This window comes from Oncorhynchus nerka, linkage group LG28, assembly GCF_034236695.1.
Source record: "Oncorhynchus nerka isolate Pitt River linkage group LG28, Oner_Uvic_2.0, whole genome shotgun sequence".
Classification (NCBI taxonomy): domain Eukaryota; kingdom Metazoa; phylum Chordata; class Actinopteri; order Salmoniformes; family Salmonidae; genus Oncorhynchus; species Oncorhynchus nerka.
This window is the reverse complement of record NC_088423.1, coordinates 51457766-51482068: the sequence shown is the minus strand read 5'-3', so window position 1 is coordinate 51482068 and position 24303 is coordinate 51457766. Positions and strand designations below refer to the sequence as shown.

The window sequence follows — 24303 nt, the reverse complement described above, 5'->3', positions numbered from 1 at the left end:
AACCTATCAACGTTGATAATAACTGGTAGCCTAAATGTGTAATTACCCAAATACCAGTATATCAACAAAACATTATTTGAATTGAATGTCGAATTTTGATGAGAGACGTGTCACTAATTCAGACTCAATCAGCTCAAACAGCTGAGCATTTGAATACCTTAAACTTGCTGTACGTTGGATTTTGCTCTAGCCTAGGCGGAGCTCCTATTGAACAGTCCCAGAAAAGAGACGTCCACCAATCGGTGCACTGGGAAAGGTAAATCGAGTGCACCTGGTGGAGCTCGATATAGAATGAAGAGTAAGGTCACGTGTGATCGTTTTGTTTTGGAGCGTGAAATCCTGTGGAGGCGGTTGAGCAACACTGACTTGGCTGTGACTGGGGCAGAGATGGATGGAAAGGCAGGGGGTGAGGTATTGAGGAGGACGGGATGGAGTGTAGTTAGTGGTGGAGTGGAAAAACGTGTAGGTAGAATAGTGAGATTAAAGGTTAAGAAAAAGAGGAAGCCTGAGGCACCTTTGCAGGTCTTGTGAAGGGAGGGTCTCCAGATGGGAAGAAGGTGGGAAGAAGGTGAATAGCCTGTCAGTGCTACTAAACTTTTAGGATCTGGTACTGACAGAAATAGTTAGGATTGGGTATATGAGTTACTATGTTTGAGCTTACGTTCCTAAACCATTGTGTTGCTATAACTGTCAAAGGTTTGGGCATGTGGCGGCGGTGCGTAAAGGCAAAAGGAGGTGTGCGAAGTGTGGGGGAGAACATGCATATGGGGAATGTGGAGACGGGGTCCAGTTAAGGTGCTGTAACTCTGGGGGCGCCTATAGTGTGCCATATGGGGGTTGTGCATTGATGAAAAGACAGGTGGAAGTGCAGCAGGTGTGGCGTGAGCGTAACATCTCGTATGCAGAAGCAGGGAAGGTAGTTCACGCAAAAACTAACGGGGCACCCAGTAGAGCAAGTATTCCAGGGCAGGTCGGGATGCAGGTTGGACGGGATTGAAAACAGGTATGTGGGAAGACAAGACAAAACCAATGGAAAATGAAAAATGGATCAATGATGGCTAGAAGGCCGGTGACGTCGACCGCCGAGCACCGCCTGAACAAGGAGAGGCAACGACTTTGGCAGAAGTCGTGACACTGGTAGTAGATATGAGGAAGGTTGTTACATTTGTGACCGCAGCAATCAATAGCACAGAATAATTACAATCTAAGACTAAGAAGATACTGATCATAGTGGATCAGGCAGTGAAGTGTCTTGGGATCGCAGGACTGACATGTGAAAATGTACAGGATGACCTCAATAAGATTGAGAAACATTTTCATAATTTTCATAATGGTGTTAATCATTCAATGGAATGACAGAAGTTTGATGGCTTAATGGGCAAGAGTTCAAACAGTTTCTTGAGGAGTTACCGGTCAAACCTATTGTGATATGTCTCCAGGAGACATGGCTTAAACCAGTCTGTAGAGATAGGGTGGCAGGGAAAGGAGGCGGGTGTGCTACCTTTATAATGCCGGGGATCCCATATAGGTGTGTGAGAGATGGAGTTGAACAGGAGTATGTAGTGGTAGAGGTGTGGTTGGGAAGGGGAATATGATAATAGTGAACTTTTACAACATGTGTAAGAGACTAGAGTTGATGGCCTTTGGGAATGTAGAAGGTCAAGATAGGAGACAGCTAATGTCGTGTGTGGTTTTTAATGCTCATAATACGCTCTGTGGAGGGTTACTGACTGATGTAAATGGACATGTGTTGGAGGAACTACTTGATGAGAAAAGTATTGTGAGACTTCATGATATCCGGGGAACCGGAGGGTGGAAGATTCAGTAGGAAATGGATTGAGGAGAGCAGAGAGGGGTCAGTTTCAGGAGTTGAGTGAACAAGAGCTGTCTCAGGTTGATCTCAATTCAGATATAGAAACAGTCAATGATGAAGTAAATGGAGCAATAGTAGGGGCCGCAGGGCAGGATATTCCTATGGGTACAGGGGGGACAAAGAGTAACGCAGTCCCCTGGTTGAGTGTGGAGAAGTTGTGAATAGCAGGAACAGGGCATTCAGAATGTTGAAAAGGTCCCATAATTACCAGCACCTGATTCAGTATAAACAAGCACAATCAGTAGTAAGGAGGATCGTTAGGACAGCTAAGAGGGAGTGTTGGTGCCGGTTCTGTGGTAACATAAAAAGGACCACTCCTGTGGGAGAGGTATGGTAGGTGATAAAGAGGATGAGTGGGGTCAGACGAGATTGGGATCTCCCTGTGCTGGATCGTATAATTCCCCTGGGCTAAAAAAAATCTAAATGTTATCTATGCCCAAGCCCTAAGAATATGTTGTGGAGCAATCAGGAGCTCCCCGGTGGCAGCGATGCAGGTAGAGTTGGTAGAGATGCCATTAGAAGACAACAGCTAACCATGATATAATGGGTAAATCTAAAAGGACATAAGGTTGCACATCCTACAAAAAAGGTACTCCTAGAGAGCTGGAAACACGAATGAAATCTGAATACAAGTTTTGGGTAGATAGGCAATGGCATGGCGAGGGAGATGGGGTTATTTGGGAGGGAGTTTCGACTCTCTGTTGTTCTTCCTGCTATCCCACCTTGGTTGCTCCCTCAGCCAGTGATAGATCTAGGGTTGCCTGAGCAGGTAAGAGCTGTTGAGGAAGGAGTAGTTGTATTCACAAATAGATCAGGGGAGGACAGGTGGGGAGGACAGGTGCAGTTTGACCTTATGTCTTTGGTCCACACTCCAATCCAGTTGGTGGCGGTAATGCACATTAAAGTTGGTTGCCAATCGCGATCAAACATCCATAGAAGAAGTCACGTGTGATTGTTTCTGCAGGAAATCGACAGTCAGTCGGTCTTTCGACTGGAAATGAATTACCAGCTACATTTTCACACATTGAATAAGTGTCTCATTATGTCTACTTTTTGAACTAATAAAGAATATTTAAAATAAGCAAAGCAAACGTTAGCCAACTTGCCAGGGAAACGCCCTGTCAGTAACGTTAACGTTAGATAGGCGTGCTAGCTATAGCTAGCTAACCGGTTTGGACCACAGAAATATTTACATGGTTTGACATACTGTACACCGATAAAATGGAGCTGTTTCAAGCCAAAGACCATTATATTCTCCAGAGTGGCGACCATGCTCTTTGGTGTAGCCGAATAGATGGGACCATGAACGCCAGACCTGGTAGGCAAAATACATTTGTCATTTTTAAAATTCAGTTTCTCATAGCCATCAATTAGCTAGCTAACGTAACATCAGTAAGCTCGGACATCAAACCCATAACTAAATGGCTAGCTATAATGACGTCAAGCCCATAGCATGAGCATTTCCTCTTGTCTTAGCTATGTCTTCATTATCCAAGTAAGTATTGTTTTACACGTTGACAACGACAACTATATAGGACGCTGTGGATCCAACAACAGCGCACCTTACTAAAAATCAAGTGCCATTCCATTTTTGGTTGCAATAATTTAGCTATCTAAACAAACATCCTCATGTTAACTGCCAGTTTATTAAATGTGTATTATTACCATACTTTCATGTCCAGTGTGGCACTGCCCAGTTGACCTGATCGTGATATTTGGAATAAACAGACTGCGATGCTCGAGGGGCACATTACAAATTATGTAGCAGGGTTCCATTCAAACAATGAGCTAGAAAACAGACGGTGACATTGCTCCATATGTTTCCATGTTTAATTGTCTTTAAATTGTTTTGTATTGAACAAAACAGTTATTAGGGTTCATAATTCCTGCATCCTCCATCCATTTTTCTTCTAACATGAGCTTGTTTTATTGGATTCCTTTGGCTACATGGTTAACTGTTCATTTCCTGAAATGCCACTCAAGCATCTGTTGTGGTTACTTATTTCCTTACACTGAATTCCACATATTTACAGACTAGTTACGGGCTCTCTGCTACACAACACACTACCTTGCGTGACTTGTTCTGCTTCTTGGGAGATGAGCATACTTAGGCCAGATTAATTGAGACAGATGGGTCCACCCCAAAGTACCAAATGTCATAACACCTGTCTCGAACAATGAGAAGATTTTAAATAGACAAGATAGCGGTGTACACATTGTTGGATTACTCAATGGAGAACAAATAATTATTTTAATAACAGAGCATTTTCTAAATTCAATGGATACCAAAAATCTTTGGTTAAATCAAATGATCTGGTGTAACAATCTGTAGCTACCTTAGGCTAGATCGTTAGCTCTTGTGCTTCTGTCTGACCTGCACCCGTGTCTTGCCAAAACACCTCCCCCTTCTCTGTGACAGAGTGGCGAGCTAAGCCGGGACAATTCACAGCAAATTCAGTAGCTGAGCCGCTGAACCTTGCCTTTCTGTTGTAACCAAAAAGCTGTTGAGAGGGAGCAGCCACTGTATGGATGTAAATTACTACCCTGTGGGCTAGCTGAGGTCACATGGGTGTGCAGCCAGCCTGAACAGGTTTGGGTTGCACTGCTCTTCCATTATTTAATTGGAAAAGGGTTTCCATTCCTCATTGGACTTGTTGACACTAGCACCGACATGAATTTCCACAATATTTCACATTTCTGAACAAATCTATGGTTGAGTTTGTATCATGGACAAACAGAGAGATGTGTGTGTGTGTGTAGGGGCAGCCCCTATTTTCCACCTCCCTGCCCGGGCTCCAGCGCTGAGGTCGGTACAGAGTTCTCTGGCTCCATGGAACAGGAACAGTTTTTGTCTCAGCTACCTAGATGTTCTCCAATCTCCACCCTCTTTGTTGCCCATTCATGACTCAACTCTTCAACTGCTTGACATACCCTTCACGTCTAGTTTTCTGTTATACCAAAGTTGTTTTAGTTATCAGCATCAGTTTGCTAGTTGTGATGTAGTAATTTGGCAGTGATGTAGTCATGCTTCAGTGCATCATGTTACTACACAATTTTTTAAGAATGAAAACTGACATTAGCTAGGTTTCCATCCACTTGTTGAATAAAAAAAGTGTAATGATGTCACATCCTGAAAGTTCCATGTGTTTTTTTTCTCATTCTAAACTCTATCGATGATGGGTTTGCCATAAACAGTGTTGCCAGAAACATGGCTACTGTCTGTGACCCTCTGACCTGGTTTTTGTACCTCTGCTTCAGTCAAAGAAATTGTCATAATGTATTCTTTACATCCCTCAAACCCAACTCTGGACCACAAACCAGTTACACTGTGTTTTTTAATTATTCCCCTCTAATCGGGGACTGAATGGGACTCCAGGTGGGTGCAATTAATTATCAAGTAGAAAAGAAAACCAGTAGGGTAAGAGTTGAATACACCACCTCTACATGTATTCTTCCCAAGTGATAACACTTGTCTATTTGAACTGTGAGAAGATTCTCTTGATGTTTTAAGCACTGGATGCATTAAATACTTCTGAACTTGGCTGCTTGGTATCTAGATACTACTGTAATGTAATGCTTCATGATGATCCCTAACAGTATAATCAGAAACCCTCAGTCCAAACCTTGCATGGAAAGTGCAGCAAATGGTCCACAATGTAAATATTATTGGGATGGCATAAGACTGGCACAACCAGGGATAGCCTACAATCCATCAACTTGGTGCTCTGTTTGGAAAATAGGCTTATATGCATGTGCTGTTTATCATTAAATAACTTAATTGCTCTCAGTTTGTGGGGCGATTTTCTTAAATGTTTTTACTTTGTGTCCACTCCATAAGTCTTTATTTTCTCTGATTTGTTGTTTCTCTCTCTTTATTTCAGCAACAGACCTTCTTTTAGCTTGGAACCCAGTGTGCTTGGGCCTGGTTGAGGGTCTCATCGGGAAAATACAACTTCATACAGGTAAGTGAAATGGTGTAGGCCTTGTGCTACAAGTACTGGCTTATTGGCTGACTGGAGAGGTACCATCGATCTTCAAAACAGCTGCAGTCTTCCTTACTGAGAAACACAACCTTGACCAGGACATCCTATCCAACTACAGGCCCATCTCCAACCTCTCCTTCCTATCAAATGTACGGGAAAAAGTGTTTGCAACCAGCCTCAATCCCATCTATCATCTAATCAGTTGTAAAAGGGTTTCCAGTCTGGTTTCTGGCCTTTGCACAGCACCAAATAGGGATGGGCATGAGTACTCAAACAGACGTCAAAGCTCGATCTTTAACCAGAGATAACAAAAAAAATCTGTATTCTGTGGATATGCGCTTTGTGGCTGCCCAAATGGGAAAGTAAAACTTTCTCTTGACGACAACATTAATTTGCTTTCACTCTAGTGTTCCATTTGTACATATGATTTGCGGGGCACCACAAAAAAGAAGCCAAGCATCACAATGTTTATCTCCCTAAATTCCTTTTCCCCTCCTTGTCTCATTCACTCAATTGTGTTCTGACCGCTCCCTCCACACACGCAGTGTGCAAACAAAGTCCTATTAAAAAGGTATCTAAATGATTGGATACACAAACTAAATGACGACAGTTTATCACAAATTCAAAATGGACTTGTTGATTGAAGTAGGAAAATAAGTGTTCTAACAACCATCTGCAGTTTCAGAATTGGTTACCCTAGGTCGCTGGTCATTTTAACTCTGGATTCTGCATTTCTCACACCGAAAAGGAAATAACTATCTTCCTGCGTTTTGTAAACGCAGATCTAAAATGCTTCTTATTGTAAATCCCGCTCAGCTTCAGTCAGTGTTTGCTCCAAATCAGGACTGTAAAATATTTGTTTCAGTTGCACTTTTCCACTCGGATGAAATATATTTGCTCAGGTCATTGAATCACCAGACAGTGCTCTGACTTATGCGTAGGCTACTTTTCCCCCGGTACTTTCCTCCGGTAGCAAGTTAAAAGGCAAGATTAACTTAAAACAAAACATTAAGAAATGTAGCTAGCTACATTCTTTCTATGATCTACGTATGAAACAATATGATGCCAATGCTTAATTTTTGCAAAAAATACCTTGCTTTTTCATTGTAAGCTAATGTAGTTGTGTGGCTGCTAGCCAAATAGCTTTGCAAGTCTGTTAAACTATTTTCTGCCGGATGTATTGCACTTATGTACACTACAAGGTCAAAAGTATGTGGACACCTACCTGCTCGTTGAACATCCCATTCCAAAATCATGGGCATTAATATGGAGTTGGTCCCACCTTTTCTGCTATAACAGCCTCCACTCTTCTGGGAAGGCTTTTCACTAGATGTTGGAACACTGCTGCGGGGACTTTCTTCCATAAAGGTGTTCAATGGGTCAGGCCTCTGAAGGCCAGTCAATTTCTTCCACACCGATCTCGACAAACCATTTCTTTATGGACCTCACTTTGTGCACTGGAGTATTGTCTTGCTGAAACAGAAAAGGGCCTTCCCCAAACTGTTACTACAAAGTTGGAAGCACAGAATCGTCTAGAACATCAGTGTATGCTGTAGTGTTAAGATTTTCCTTCACTGTGTTAGGTTCTGAACAGAGTAAAAACTCTCTAACGGACGACTAGAAAAAGCTCAAACCAAGTTTTTATTCACCCCCTGGGTCATACAGCTGCAAAGAGAAGGTATAATTACACAAGGATATATATTTATAACCTCCTACTAAGCGGGGTTAACTCCTTACACATCTAGACAGCCAATACATCTATGTTGTTAGGCAGGAACTTCATTGGTTTCTCTCACTGATGTAGTCATGGCCCTGCATGATGCTAGACCCTTCATAGAGGCGTGGAAGTGTATGCATTTGACATAAGACTAGTAGGATGGTCGTTGGGGTGGGTCCCTCTGGCCCCACCCCGGGGGTTTCTTCTCACTTCATCTGACTTGACCTCGAGCTCGCCAGCTCGCCTGCCTTATCAGGAACTGAAACTAGACTGTTGCCCTTTGCCTCCCTCCTTAGGAACATTGATATTCAACAATAACATGTTTGAACAGAATATGAACTTTCTGCACTTCACCTCGTCTCACTCAGTAACTTTCCATACATCAAGTTCATTTCCACCCTTCATTGACCCCAACATACTTTCCTTATACATGTAAAGTAATCAATAACTTCTAGTATGGTAACATGAACAAGTATATTTCAAGCTAGAATCCAACTGAAACTAAGGGGCCAGCCCGAACCTATGAAAAACCGCTCCAGACCTTTATTCCTTCTCCAACCAACTTTACAGTTGGCACAATGCATTCGGCCGGTAGCGTTTCCACTGCTCCAGAGTCCAATGGCAGTGAGCTTTAAACCACACCAGCCGATGCTTAGCATTGTGCATGGATATCTTAGGCTTGTGTGCAGCTGCTCGGCCATGGAAACCCATTTCAGGAAACTCCTGACGAACAGTTCTTGTGCTGATGTTGCTTCCAGAGGCAGTTTTGAACTTGGTAGCAAGTGTTGCAACCAACGACAAAAGATTTTTTATGCACTTCAGCACTCAGCGCTCCTGTTCTATGAGCTTGTGTGGCCTACCACTTCGCGGCTGAGCTGTTGTTGCCAGTGTTTGGAGGATACATTGGCACGGATGTTGTTAGGCCTGAGACGGACCGTGCCAATATATCCTCCAAACACCGGCTTCAAGGGCATTATCACTTTTATATAGCGTGTTACCAACATATTCAAATAATGATTTACCTATTTTCCACAATATTTACATCCTTCCACAAGATATAGTCGCTACAAATCTAGGGTTGCTACCCAAGCTGGCTGGTCGTTCATTCTATCGGTTCGGTTGCCAGAGACGCGACCCAGTCGTTCAGTCTTTTTGTTCTGTATCTATGGACCCAGTTGTTCATTCTAAATGTTCCATTGCCATACTGGCTGGCAACATTCTTATCCTTGTCTTGCTAGCTATCCAACTACGGCTAGCTTACAGTCACGTCAAAAAGTGCAGCCAGAATAACCACAAAGTAGCTGCATTTGCGTTTAAGCTATTTTCTAGTTACATTTAATTTGGATACATCCATAACAATAAGCTAATGATGCACGATTCCTCCTGGTATAGAATATGTGCTCTTGTCAGGACACTGTTGTTCAGAGCAGCTAGCCAACAACACAACTAACACAATCACTTCAAGCTGAAGTTGGAAAGACGGTAGACTAGCTGCAATTTGTTTAATTTGACCTGTTTTTCTATTGATAATTTGTAAGGATATATACAAAACTATGCTGATTCAGGATTTTGACTGGCTGAGAAAAGCTGCCGCCTGCCTGTTTTCTCGTCCAACTCCTGACATGTTCATTACTATGGGACAGCTGGAGATCGAATTTGAATGTTGAAACAATATTGCAAATGTTAGACAGGCGGCAAGGTTTATACAAATCTCCACTGTTAAACTAAATGTTAGTCTAAAAGAAATGTGAGTGTCTCAATGTGTTTTATAGTGGAGATCAAGTTTATAAATTGCCTGGCTGGGCTGATGATACAGTGGATTGCACAGTCAGATGGAACAGATTAAATAGGCATTTTTAACGTCATAGATTTAGCCGGTGGTAACTTGTGGAATTTACACCAGCTGGAATGCACTTACAAAACCTACATTGTGATTTTCTGGTTTTTTTTTTCTCATTTTGTCTGTCATAGTTGAAGTGTGCCTATGATGGAAATTACAGGCCTCTCTCATCTTTTTAAGTGGGAGAACTTGCACAATTGGTGTCTGACTAAATACTTTTTTGCACCACTGTATGTTTAAATCATCAGAGTTATGTTTATGCGAGTCCAACATACAAGGTTTTACCTGCATTCAATACCAATTTGAGGTAAAAGTTTTTCTGCAATACAATGAAGGCAGATTGAAGTTAAGATAGAGCCTGGTCAACCGTGGGTTCAATAGCATACATTACAGTATCATCGGCATACAAGTGCAGGACATTTTTTTTGACAGTCAGTATTATTAATGTAAAAAGTACAGGTCCTAGAATTGACCCCTGCATAACCTGATTTGACACCATCTGTAAATACACATTGAATTATGTCAAGTAATGTTTAAACCAGTTACATGCAGCCTTTAAGGACAGCCTCTGAATTAGCAGTGAGTGATCAACAGTATTAAAGGTCTGTGAAAGATGGTGTTATGTATTTCCAAAACTTTGGTTTACTTTAATGTAGCTGTAAGCTAGTTGTTGATAGCAACTGGTTAACTCATGTAGCGCTAATGTAACGTTAACAGGCTAGTTGGCTAGCAACCTTGCCAGTTACTTTATGAGTTGATTGTTATAAATCATTTACTTGTCAGTTTTTGAATACTGACTGTCCAAACAGTAAGTTACAAGTGACCAAATTGGATTTGTGTGTGTGTGTTCAGAAAGCAGTCATTTGCTGATATGGCTACGCTAGTTGTCATTGTAACGGCGGGTGTGTGCGCAGTGGTGTAGACTTATTTGTGGTGCTCATGCTTCCTATCACTCAAAGTTATGTAGCAAGCTATGGTGACAATGCCTGCCATGGAAATTTCCAAGTTACTTTGAATGTTCATAGTGTAAGAACACTTTTTAAACCCTCAAAGGATAACATGATCCAACTTTCAAAACAAGTCCTTTTTGGCTAGCTACAGCATTCATCAAGTTAGCTAGGTTGCTGTTTAGCTTTCTAGCACGTTCACTAATTTGTTTGTAAACAATTAACAAGATAGTTACCTACCGCGTCTTGTCCAACTGTCTTTACACATCTATATGCACATAGTCTGGGTAGCCATTTGATTAGATGTTCAGGAGTCTTATGGCTTGGGGGTAGAAGCTGTTTAGAACCTTCTTGGACCTAGACTTGGCGCTTCGGTACAGCTTGCCGTCCGCGTAGCAGAGAGAACAGTCTATGACTAGGGTGGCTGGAGTCTTTGACAATTTTTAGGTCCTGGATGGCAGGAAGCTTGGCCCCAGTGATGTACTGGGCTATACGCACTAGAGGTCGACCGATTAATCGGAATCAGCGATTAATTAGGGCCGATTTCAAGTTTTCATAACAATTGGTAATTTTGGACGCCGATTTTGCCTATTTATTCATTTATTTATTTTTTATTTTATATATATATATTTTTTTGACACCTTTCATTTAATCTTTATTTAACTAGGCAAGTCAGTTAACACATTCTTATTTTCAATGAAGGCCTAGGAACGGTGGGTTAACTGCCTTGTTAAGGGACAGAAAGACAGATTTTTACCTTGTCAGCTCAGGGATTCAAACTTGCAACCTTACAGTTAACTAGTCCAAAGCTCTAACCACCTGCCTCACGAGGAGCCCGCCTGTTACGCGAATGCAGTAAGAAGCCAAGGTAAGTTGCTAGCTAGCATTAAACTTAATCAATCATAATCACTAGTTATAGCTACACATGGTTGATGATATTACTAGTTTATCTAGCGTGTCCTGCGTTGCATATAATCAATGCAGTGCGCATTCGCGTGAAAGGACTCGTTGCTCCAACGTGTACCTAACCATAAACACCAATGCCTTTCTTAATATCAATACACAGAAGTATATATATTTAGTTACTAGAAATCCAGGTTAGCAGGTAATATTAACCAGGTGAAATTGTCACTTTTTAAAAACCTTTATTTAACTAGGCAAGTCAGTTTAGAACATTCATATTTTCAATGACAGCCGTGCAGTCATGAGTGAACAGGGAGTACAGTATGGGACTGAGCACGCACCCCTGAGGGGCCCCCGTGTTGAGGATCAGCGTGCCGGATGTGTTGTTACCTACCCTTACCACCTGGGGGCGGCCCGTCAGGAAGTCCTCGATCCAGTTGCAGAGGGAGGTGTTTAGTCCCAGGGTTCTTAGCTTAGTGATGAGCTTTGAGGTCACTATGGTGTTGAAAGCAGAGCTGTAGTCCATGAATAATACATTGGTTTTACAAGAGAAGAGCATGTATATACCTCTGATTCTAACGAATCAATTGAATTTGAATGCTTGAAATTTCAGTTCGCTTAGCCAAATGCTGTGTTTCACCACAGACAGATGGTGAGAGAGAGAAAAGGTGAATAAGTCACTAGACTTGGGTGGTTTATGTACCATATACGGCCATTTGGAAATGGCCCTGGGAGGGTTTTTACAATACCAAGTTAATATTAGCTACATTAAGTAAATACCTTCAGTCAACTTGTGCAATATGTTAGGCGATCCGCTTCATTTCACGTGTTCCATTATTTTACATTGTGAAGCTCACTGTAGTTCCCTAGAACATTTGAGCCTGTCACATGTTTGTTTGTAAATATCACAACAGGAGAAAGCGAGAGCAGGTTGAGTTCAGCTGTGTATTGACTGAGGTCACGTTTTATATTGAAGTGTATTCAAGTGTTTTTCTTCAATAGAGTGATCAGGGACGGGCACGTGCAACTACACTCAATTAGTATTTGGTAGCATTGTCTTTTAAATTTTTTAACTTGGGTCAAATGTTTCGGGTAGCCTTCCACAAGCTTCCGACAATAAGTTGGGTGAGTTTTGACCCATTCCTCCTGAAAGAGCTGGTGTAACTGAGTCACGTTTAAAGGCCTCCTTGCTCGTACATGCTTTTTCAGTTCTGCCCACACATTTTCTATAGGATTGAGGTCAGGGCTTTGTGATATACCTTGACTTTGTTGTCCTTAAGCCATTTTGCCACAACTTTGGAAGTATGCTTGGGGTCATTGTCCATTTGGAAGACCCATTTGCGACCAAGCTTTAACTTCCTGACTGATGTCTTGAGATGTTGCATCAATATATCCACACAATTGTCCTACCTCATGATGCCATCTATTTTGTGAAGTGCACCAGTCCCTCCTGCAGCAAAGCACCCCCACAAGATTATGCTGCCACCAACGTGCTTCACGGTTGGGATGGGTTCTTTTCCCTCCAAACATAACGATGGTCATTATGGCCAAACAATTCTATTTTTGTTTCATCAGACCAGAGGACATTTCGCCAAAAAGTACGATCTTTGTCCCCATGTGCAGTTGTAAACTGTAGTCTGGCTTTTTTATGGCAGTTTTGGAGCAGTGGCTTCTTCCTTACTGAGCAGCCTTTCAGGTTATGTTGATAAAGGACTCGTTTTACTGTGGGTATAGATACTTTTGTACCTGTTTCCTCCAGCATCTTCACAAAGTCATTTTCTGTTGTTCTGGGATTGATTTGCACTTTTTGCACCAAAGTACATTCATCTCTAGGAGATGGAACAAATCTCCTTCCTGAGCGGTATGACCGCTGCGTGGTTCCATGGTGTTTATACTTGCGTACTATTGTTTGTACAGATGAACGTGGTACCTTCAGACATTTGGAAATTGCTCCCAAGGATGAACCAGACTTCTGATTAAAAAAAATACAATTATGCGGTCTTAGCTGATTTCTTTTGATTTTCCCATGACGTCAAGCAAAGAGGCAAATTAGTTTGAAGGTAGGCCTTGAAATACATCCACAGGTACACCTCCAATTGACTCAAATGTTGTCAATTAGCATATCAGAAGCTTCTAAAGCCATGACATCATTTTCTGGAATTTTCCAAGCTAAAGGCACAGTGAACTTAGTGTATATAAACTTCTGACCCACTTGAATTGTGATACAGTGAAATAATCTGTCTATAAACAATTGTTGGAAAACTTACCTGTGTCATGCACAAAGTAGATGTCCTAACCAACTTTTCAAAACTATAGTTTGTTAACATGAAATTTGTGGAGTGGTTGAAAAATGAGCTTTAATGACTCCAACCTATGTGTATGTAAAACTTCCGACTTCATCTGTATGTATTAATTTGTAGATGGCCATCACCCATTTCGTATTGTATGTTATGAATTTGCATAACGTATAATATGTTAAATTCTAGCTTGGTGACTAACGTTAGCTAGCTCGTTAAATGTTAACTCCTTGCCTAGCTATGTTTTAGGTTATGTTTAGGGGAATGGTTAGCTAACATACTAAGTAGTTGCAAAGTAGCTAAAAAGTAGTAAGTAGTTCAAAAGTTGCTAAAATTGTCCGTGATGAGATTCAAACTCGCAACCTTGGGGTTGCTAGACGTTCACATTATACGCCCATCCACCCATCCATCCAGACTTTAGTTTTTGCCTTAACTAACCATCTGTCTTATGTAACCATACGAGTGTCTCGGATTTATATGCAGAATAATATGAAATGCTCTGAGACCAGGTTGAAATTATGCATGGCCATCATATTTCTAATGTTTATCATAGAAAGAATGTAGCTCCATTTCCTAATTTTTTTGTTTGAAGTTAATCTTTCATTTTACCTGGAGAGAAGTAGGCTGGCTACACTGAGAAAAGCACAGGAGAAGTAGCTACACATTAGTCAGAGCACTGTCTGCTGATAAAATATTTGTGTTATCTTTTTTTTGCTTGAAAAACACTGAATTCTGCGTTAATGCGACCCCCAAGTTTAACTTGCTAGTTATCTAAGTGGCTCAGTTAATGACGTGGCATCATATTGTGTTAGCTTTCTGCCATGTTTGAAAAGTCAACTCATCCAAAGGACTTTATCTGTACAGTTGCCACTGCTAACTTCATTTTCTTGTTTTTTTCTCCTCTCCATACTCTGCCTGTTTGCTACTCCCCCATGTTCTCTGAGCAGGCCCGTTGCCCTAGCGACTTCACACAGACACAGCCTGTACATACACATGCTGCTACAGAGCCAGTACTGTTTTTCCATCAGATAAGCATGCCTCAACTTAATTATTTTGCACAATGTCTCTCGTTCACATTCGCTTATAAATGTCCAAACTCACCAAAATTGATATTAGGTAGCTCCTACCTATATATGTGTAACTTTATGATTTGGATTGCCTGTCATTGCAATTCGTTTATTTTAGTTTACGCTCGTTAGCATATTTAGCTAGCAACCTCCATGGAATTTCGTCATAACTTGTGCTATAATAATGGTAATAAACGCCAAGTGGGCTGTTTTTTGTTTGGGGGGTGGGGGGGAGGTTTGGCGCACCCTTGGATACTAAACCGGTAATACTGTAAATTCCTGTGAGAGAAGGATGATATGACAATATGAAAGTCTGGATAACGCCCAACCCTAAAAGTCAAACCTTATGGAATGTGTGGAATTCTGTGCCTGTGATGATGTCCCCCTTACCCCTTCTTGTTGGTAGATCTTCCTCTGGGTCTCATACTGATCCGCCAAAAAGCGCTGGTTGGCCAGATGCCAGGTGACCACAAAGTCTACAAGATCACCAAGATAGCTGTCATTCCTCTGTCTGAGGAAGAGCCACTGGATCTGGAGCTGGAGGTGAGAGATTGTCTGTGAGGCACGTTTTATCTTTGAGGTTAATGGAGCTCTGAGCATTCAAGCAGTACTGTGACGTTAAGTGTGAAAATGCAGCGGTAATCACTTTAAAGTAGCCACTGATGTGCTATTGTCTCCTTTTTTAAAGCTGCAATATGTAGCTTTTTTGGCGACCCGACCAAATTCATATCGAAATGTCTTATAGAGCTGTCATTCTCATTGAAAGAAACGGTAGATATGCTCTATGTGCTCTATTTCTATGCTTCCTGTTCTTAAGTTTCGTTTTATGGCTTTTACCTTTGGTTATGTACACCAGCTTCAAACAGCTGAAAATACAATAAATGGTACAATGCTTCTCTACACTATACTATTAGAATTTTAGCAACCAGGAAATGGCGTAGAGATTTCTGCATAGTGCATCTTTCTTTAATCTAGGATGCAGCCATGATGAGATGAAAACCATAGCTTGCCGCTATAATCTAGGCTACCCTTAGTGTTTTTCAATTTTATGGTTTCATTTCAATGTTTCTAGTAAGTATCTCAATTGCCCTGTTTTGATTGACACCTTGATGAGTCCAATGAATCACCTTGTAAGATGAACATCCAAGGTACACTACATTAGTGTTATTTTTCTGCATTGCCAATGTTAATCAGAATTGTTTAATTAGAAACCAAAGTAATGTGATTTTGCTAAATGATCTCAGAGAAATGGGGATTTTGCTTAGATGCCAGTCTTACAGGTGAGCCATGATGATGATACAGATGATACTGATCATGAGAAAGTAAGTGAAACATGTCCAGTAAACGGGATGTGTTGGATAATCATGTCTCTGGTATGTTTCTAGAACCTAGCCCTACATACTGTCCATACCACAGAATTATTATTCCATCCCGTCTAGGAATTCAGTAGCCCTGTGAAGTTGTTTTAGAGTTTTCTGAACCACTTGTTTTGGATGTTTTTGACTGTTGGTAGCTTTGAATTGATGTAATTAGCTAGCAATCACATTGAGACTGAACCAATTAACTCAAAGACACCATAGTGATTAGCTGTCAATCAACCTCGTAGATATGTCCACCAGTATGATCCCAATTGTCTATCATTCCCTGTAAATATATTTGGAAAACTTTAATCATTAACTAAATTATGAGGAAGTCTAATAGAGTTGGGGTCAATTCAGAATGCTTTGGTATACTCAATTAGCCTAAGCTGATCTGAATTAAGGGTCATTTTTAATTGAACCTTTATTTAACTAGGCAAGTCAGTTAAGAACAATTTTATTCAAATTCTCCCTTCAGATGGGTTGGAAAAGTGAGCGTATTTCTCAGAGTTAATTTTTAAATTCCTGTTACACATCACTACAGGGGATGATGACGCTGGTATGTTAGCAATGTACAATTTTGATAGAAAGTGGAAAAGAAAGTCTGTCCTTTTTCTTTTAGCTTTGTAAGAAGCATCACTTTGGGATCGACAAGCCTGAGAAACTTGCACCGTCTCCAGATGAGTCGAAGTACCTGATGAAAACTCTGAGTCAGATCAAGTCCAATGTTGGGGCTCCCACTAAGAAAAAGGTTATAGAATTTGTAGTTCTGTGCTCAGATATCCCATGTATTATCATCTTACATGCCTCTTGTACATTTTTTAAATTGGTACATTTGCTTTTATTTATTTATTTATTTTCATTTATAGTTTATTTGTAAGTTATTTTTCTATATTATTTTGACAATTTAATACCATCCCTGTCCATGTCCACCACCCAGTATTCCCCTGCCTTTCAGGTCAAGGAAAACAAAGAGAAGGAACGTCTCGAGAGGCGGCTGCTCGACGAGCTGTACAAGATATTCATGGACTCCGATTCCTTCTACTACAGCATGACTTATGACCTCACCAACACTGTGCAGCGGCAGGGAGACACAGAAAAGTCCAACTTACCCCAATGGAAACAGGTAAGTGGTTATTACTACACTCAAAGCACACAGGTCGCATTTACTAAATCAGATCGCTGGTCACGTTTGGCCTGGGGTTCGCTGGTTTGAGATGCCTGGTTTAAGTACAGTATTTTGCCACACATTTCCTGTCTTTTAAGATAAGTTTAACCAAGCTTAAATAATTAAAATAAAGTAATTGTGTTTGACTGATAATAGTTATTTTCCTCTTCAAGGTGGATGACAGATTCTTCTGGAACAAACACATGGTCCAGGAGCTAATTGATCTGCAGGTAACTGATGCATTTCAAGACTGGTTTGGCAGGAATGGATAGACTAGATATTAATTTGTGAATTATCAGATACAGTGCATTCGGAAAGTATTCATACCCCTTATCTTTTTCCACATTTTGTTACATTACAGCCTTATTAAAAATAAAAAAAATCCACAAAGCAGGACTATCTTCGGGATAATAACCCATAATGACAAAGCGAAAACAGGTTTTTAGAAATGTTGGCAAATTCTAAACAGAAATACCTTAGTTACATAAGTATTCAGACCCTTTGCTATGAGACTTGAAATTGAGCTCAGGTGCATCCTGTTCCCATTTAATCATCCTTGATGTTTCTACAACTTGATTGGAGTCCACCTGTGGTAAATTTAATTGATTGGACATGATTTGGAATGGCACATACCTGTCCATATAAGGTCCCACAGTTGACAGTGCACGTCAGAGCAAAAACCAAACCATGAGGTCAAAGGAATTGTCCATAGAGCTCCGAGACAGGATAGTTTCGAGGTACAGATCTGAAGGGTACCAAATAATGTCTGCAGCATTGAAGGTCCCCAAGAACACAGTGGCCTCCACCATTCTTAAATGGAAGAAGTTTGACTCTTAGAGCAGTCCGCCCGGCCAAACTGAGCAACCGGGGTAGAAGGGCCTTGGTAAGGGAGATTACCAAGAACCCGATGGCCAATGTGACAGAGCTCCAGAGATACCCTGTGATACCCTGTGGAGATGGGAGACCCTGGGGAGACCCTACTATCTTTGCAGCACTCCACAAATCAGGCCTTTATAGTAGAGTGGCCCAACGGAAACAACTCCTCAGTAAAAGGCACATGAAAACCCGCTTGGGGTTTGCCAAAAGGCAACTAAAGGACACTCAGACCATAAGAAACAAGATGTTCTGGTCTGATGAAACCAAGATTGAACTCTTTGGCCTGAATGCCAAGAGGCACGTCTGGAGGAAACCAGGCGCCGCTCATCACCTGGCCAATGCCATCCCTACTGTGAAGCGTGGTGGCAGCATCATGCTGTGGGCATGTTTTTCAGCGCCAGGGACTTTGATACTAGTCAGGATCAAGGGAAAGATGAACTGAGCAAAGTACAGAGACATTTTTGATGAAAACCTGCTCCAGGGTGCTCAGGACCTCAGACAAAGGTTCACGTTCCAACAGGACAATGACCCTAAGCACACAGCCAAGGCAATGAAGGAGTGGCTTCGGGACAAGTCTCTGAATGTCCTTGACTGGCCCAGCCAGAGCCTGACCTTGAACCCGATCAAACATCTCTAGCGAGACCTGAAAATAACTGTGCAGCGACGCTCCACATCCAATCTGACAGAGCTTGAGAGGATCTGCAGAGAAGAATGGGAGAAACTCCCGAAATACAGATGTGCCAACCTTGTAGTGTCATACCCAAGACTCGAGTCTGTAATCGCTGCTTAAGGTGCTTCAACAAAGTACTGAGTAAACGGTCTGAATACCTATGTAAATGTAATATTTCTGTTTTTTTATTTTTAATATAATATCAAAACATTTTAAACCTATTTTTTTGCTTTGTTATGAGTTATTGTGTGTAGATTGGTGAGGGGAATAAAAAAAAAAATCAGTTTCAGAGTAAGGCTGTAACGTAACAAAATTCGGAAAAAGTCAAGGAATCTGAATACTTTCCGAAGGATCTGTATAAGAGTACAGATGGTCATGGTGCACTGGTGTGACACTGAACGCTTCTGCAGAACCCTATCTGAACAATAGGGAAATGTTCTAGCAAGGAAACACTTAGTGGCAGGTATTATTGGAGTGATTTGAACGGATAGCAATCATACTCCTTTTAATCGATGTTAAATATACAGTACCAGCCAAAGGTTTGGACACACCTACTTATTTAAGGTTTTTCTTTATTTTTCCTTTATTTTTATTTTTTTCTTCTACTATTTTCTAGAATAATAATGAAGACATCAAAACTATGAAATAACACATGGAATCATGTTGTAACCCAAAAAATATATTTTAGATTCTTCAAAGTAGCCAGCCTTTGCCTTGATTACAGCTTTGCACACTCTTAGCATTCTCTCAACCAGCTTCATGAGGAATTATTTTCCAACAGTCTTGAATGAGTTTCCACATATGCTGAGCATGTGGCTGCTTTTCCTTCACTCTGCGGTCCAACTCAACCCAAACCATCTGTTGGGTTGACGTCGGGTGATTGTGGAGGCCAAGTCATCTGATGCAGCACTCATCACTATCCTTGGTCAAATAGCCCTTACACAGCCTGGAGGTGTGTTTTGGGTCATTGTCCTGTTGAAAAACAAATGATAGTCCCACTAAGCGCAAATGAGATGGGATGGTGTATAGCTGCAGAATGCTGTGGTATCCATGCTGGTTAAGTGTGCCTTGAATTCTAAATAAATCCCAGACTGTGTTACCAGCAAAGCACCCCCACACCATCACTCCTCCATGCGTCACGGTATGAACCACACATGCGGAGATCCTCTGTTCACCTACTCTGCGTATCACAAAGACACAATGGTTGAAACCAAAAGTCTCAAATTTGGTATTAGACCAAAGGACAGAATTCTTGGCCCAATCAAGTCTCTTCTTCTTATTGGTGTCCTTTAGTAGTGGTTTCTTTGCAGCAATTTGACCATGAAAGCCTGATTCATGCAGTGTCCTCTGAACAGTTGATGTTGAGATGTAAACTCTAATGAACTTGATGGACTGTCATTTCTCTTTGCTTATTTGAGCTGATCTTGCCATAATATGGACTTCGTCTTTTACCAAATAGGGCTATCTTCTGTAAACCACCCCTACCTTGTCACAACACAACTGATTGGCTCAAACACATTAAGGAAATCAAATTAACTTTTAACAAGGCACACCTGTTAATTGAAATGCATTCCATACCTCATGAAGCTGGTTGAGATAATTACAAGTGTTCAAAGCTGTCATCAAGGCAAAGGGTGACTACTTTGAAGAATCTCAAATATAAAATATATTTTAATTTGTATAACACTTTTTTTGTGGTTACTACATGATTCCATATGTGTTATTTCATAGTTTTGATGTCTCCACTATTATTCTACAATGTAGAAAATAGTAAAAATAAAGAAAAACCCTTGAATGAGTAGGTGTGTCAACTTTTGACTGGTACTGTATACTGAACTACTGCATTCCATCTTTATACATCTCAAGTTAGCATCACTGTACAGAGTTGTAACTTTTCTTGTTGTGTTGCAGGTTCCAGAGGTGGACTTCTGGGTGACACCCATCATTCAGGGCTTTGTGCAGGTGCAGGAGCTGGTAGTGAATTACAACGAGAGCCCAGAGGAGGAGAAGAGCAGCCCCGATACGCCGCTCCAGGAGCTCACCTGCGTGGACGACATCCACCCGCGCTTCACCGTGGCCCTCATCTCCCGCCGCAGTCGCCACCGTGCAGGTATAGTGCAGAGGTCAGAGGTCATGGACACCCAGGCCAAATTGCTAGGGTCTATTTGCAACACTTTGATTAAGTCATAGTTAAATTCTGATCATTATTGGAGGGTGAATTTAATGATCATAGTTTTCTTCTCCCCAAAGGGATGCGGTACAAACGCAGAGGGGTAGACACAGATGGACATGTGGCTAACTTTGTGGAGACAGAGCAGCTGATACACGTGCACAACCACTCACTGTCCTTTGTGCAGAGCCGCGGTTCGGTGCCTGTCTTCTGGAGCCAAGCAGGCTACCGCTACAACCCCAGGCCTCGGCTGGAGAAAGGTCAGTGGGATATTTACAATCCAAAATACTGCCTTGGGAATAATGGGTGCATTCGTTTAATCATGTCCAGTGCCCCGGGTGGGCCGAATGTATTTTTATGACTAATGCAATGGGCTTAAATATGCATACTCCACCCACCCAGGGCACTGGGCAAGCTAAAATGAATACGACCCCATCATATACTTTTCCCCGTTATGTTATAATCATCTTTTCAGGAGAAAAGGAGACCATTCCTTACTTTGCGGCTCACTTTGACGAGCAGCTCAACCTTTACAAGAAGCAGGTGAGAATCGTATGCCAGACAGCATTGGCATTACTTTGATATCACTACCAAAGCTTGAGTTTTCGTTTAACTTAGACTTATCTACGTAAAGACTTATCATTATAGTAAAGTTGATGCAATTTGCAACTATGTTTTGACAGGTCATCATAAACTTAGTGGACCAAAGTGGGCGTGAGAAGATTATTGGCGACGCATATCTCAAACAAGTCCTTCTGTACAACAATCCTAACCTTACATATGTCTCTTTTGACTTCCATGAGCACTGGTAAGGAAATTGATACACAGAAACAATCAGCTCTTGGCTGCACAGGTCATTTAATACTGAACAAAAATATAAACACAACATGTAAAGTGTTGATCCCATGTTTCATGAGCTGAAATAAAAGATCCCAGACATTTTTCCACTTGCACAAAAAGCTTATTTCTCTCAAATTTTGTGCACGAATTAGTTTACATCCGTGTTTGTGAGCTTTTCTTCTTTGCCAAGATAATCCATCCACCTGACAGGTTTGGCATATCAAGAAGATGATTAAACATCCTGGTCATTACACAGGTGCACCACAGGTGCTGGGGACAATAAAAGGCCACTCTAAAAGGTGCAGTTTTATCACACAACACAATGGCACAATGTCTCAAGTTTTGAGGGAGAGCGCAATATGCATGCGGACGGCAGGAATGTCCACCAGAGCTCTTGCCAGAATGGAATGTTCATTTCTCTCTGATAAGCCACCTCCAACGCCATTCTAGAGAATTTGGCAGTACGTCCAACCAGTCTCACAACCGCGTGTAGCCTCGCCAGCCCAGGACCTCCACTTTCGGCTTATTCACCCGCGGGATCATCTGAGACCAGCCACCCGGACAGCTGATGAAACAGGAGTATTTCTGTCTGTAATAAAGCTCTTTTATGGGGAAAAACTCATTCTGACTGGCTGGGCCTGGCCCCCCAGTGGGTGGGCCTTTGTCCTCCCAGGTCCACCCATTGCTGTGCCCCTGCCCATTCATGTAAAATTCATAGGGACTTATTAATTTATTTCAATTGTCTGATTTCCTTGTTTGAACTGTAACTCACAATTTTTTGGGAAATTGTTGCATTTTATGTTTTCGTTCAGTATAATAAGTAACTCTAATAAGCAAAGAATAACCTAAACTACAATTATTGTATTTCTTTATTTTATTATAGTATGCACTTCCCCTGTATTTTAATTGGTCTTTTGTCTTCTCAGTCGAGGTATGAAGTTTGAAAATGTGCAAACGCTGACAGATGCCATCTCTGATATTATCGCAGACATGAGATGGGGCTGGTAAGTGTGCGTGTGGGAGTGTGTTATTGCCAACCTCAACAGACTTTTTTTAGGGCAAGTAAAAATCTTGAATGAATCAGTAACTGATTGCACATGTTGATCAGAAGCTCCATATCTACATGCAGTGCATCACACAGTGAATGTTCCTCTGTCAGGGTGGACCAGGCAGGAGTCATCTGCCATCAGGAGGGCATTTTCCGGGTCAACTGCATGGACTGTCTGGACAGGACCAATGTAGTCCAGGCTGCCATAGCTCGTGCAGTAATGGAGGCACAGGTGAGATTCCCCCTACTTCGAACATGTCAACTTAAAGCTGATGATGTAATGGTAGACATAGTAATGTGGTAATGGATGGCATATTACATATGAAAAGGTAAAGGTAAAGAATAAAACATCAAATTTAAACTTTTTCAGTGGAATTCTCCTGTAAGTGTAGTTTTCTGGCAAACGTTCGATGGTGACTGATGCCAAGCTTTGTCTCTGCGTCACTCAGCTGAAGAAACTAGGTGTGATGCCCCCTGAGCAGCCTCTGCCGCTCAAGTGCTACAGGATCTACCAGGTCATGTGGGCCAACAACGGCGACACGATCAGCAGACAGTACGCCGGCACAGCCGCCCTCAAGGTAAAATCATTAGCATGTGTAAAGTTTTAAGCTAATATTAGGTTTGCTATATTCGGTTTGCATCTGCCAACAGGATACTATCCTGTTACCCCTCAGTTAGTAGGCCTCCACTGCAAACTGATCAAGTAATTAAACTAGAAATGAGGGAGGCAGACAGCCTAGTGGTTAAGAGTATTGGGCCAGTAGCCAACTACAGTTGGAAGTTTACATACACCTTAGCCAAATACATTTAAACTCAATTTTTCACAATTCCTGACATCTAATCCCAGTAAAAAATCCTTGTTTTAGGTCAGTTAGGATCACCACTTTATTTTAAGAATGTGAAATGTCAGAATAATAGTAGAATGATTTATTTAATCTTTTATGTCTTTCATCACATACCCAGTGGGTCAGAAGTTTACATACACTCAATTAGTATTTGGTAGCATTGCCTTTAAATTGTTTAACTTGGGTCAAACGTTTTGGGTAGCCTTCCACAAGCTTCCCACAATAAGTTGGGTGAATTTTGGCCCATTCCTCCTGACAGAGCTGGTGTAACAGAGTCAGGTTTGTAGGCCTCCTTGCTCACACACACTTTTTCAGTTTTGCCCACACATTTTCTATAGGCTTGAGGTCAGGGCTTAGTGATGGCCACTCCAATATCTTGACATGGTTGTCCTCAAGCCATTTTGTCACAACTTCGGAAGTATGCTTGGGGTCAATTGTCCATTTGGAAGACCCATTTGCGACCAAGCTTTAACTTCCTGACTGATGTCTTGAGACTTTGCTTCAATATATCCACATAATTGTCCTACCTCATGATGCCATCTATTTCTCAGAACAAAAATAGACTGACAAGTTTCAGAAAGTTCTTTGTTTCTGGCCATTTTGAGCCTGAAATTGAACCTATAAATGCTGATGCTCCAGATACTCAACTATTCTAAAGAGGGACAGTTTTATTGCTTCTCTAATCAGGACCACATTTTTCA

The 24303-nt window shown here is 41.4% G+C and overlaps 1 protein-coding gene across 2 annotated transcripts in view; it reads left to right on the top strand.

The window, feature by feature from the left end:
* The first annotated feature begins 1711 nt into the window (after positions 1-1711).
* LOC115113394 (phosphatidylinositide phosphatase SAC2-like) overlaps positions 1712-24303 on the top strand; it is a 37085-nt gene continuing 14493 nt past the window's right edge. Inside the window, exons 1-13 of one of the 2 annotated variants that reach the window (XM_029640970.2) lie at positions 1712-3191; positions 5755-5835; positions 15034-15170; positions 16608-16736; positions 16944-17111; positions 17327-17383; positions 20611-20809; positions 20950-21129; positions 21345-21412; positions 21553-21677; positions 22636-22713; positions 22869-22989; positions 23207-23335. In XM_029640970.2, the coding sequence (XP_029496830.1) occupies positions 3095-3191; positions 5755-5835; positions 15034-15170; positions 16608-16736; positions 16944-17111; positions 17327-17383; positions 20611-20809; positions 20950-21129; positions 21345-21412; positions 21553-21677; positions 22636-22713; positions 22869-22989; positions 23207-23335 (1569 nt within the window). In that variant the 5' untranslated portion in view covers positions 1712-3094. Of the gene's footprint in view, positions 3192-5753; positions 5836-14507; positions 15171-16607; positions 16737-16943; positions 17112-17326; positions 17384-20610; positions 20810-20949; positions 21130-21344; positions 21413-21552; positions 21678-22635; positions 22714-22868; positions 22990-23206; positions 23336-24303 lie in introns of those variants that run through there. The other variant, XM_065012877.1, reaches the window with a different exon arrangement.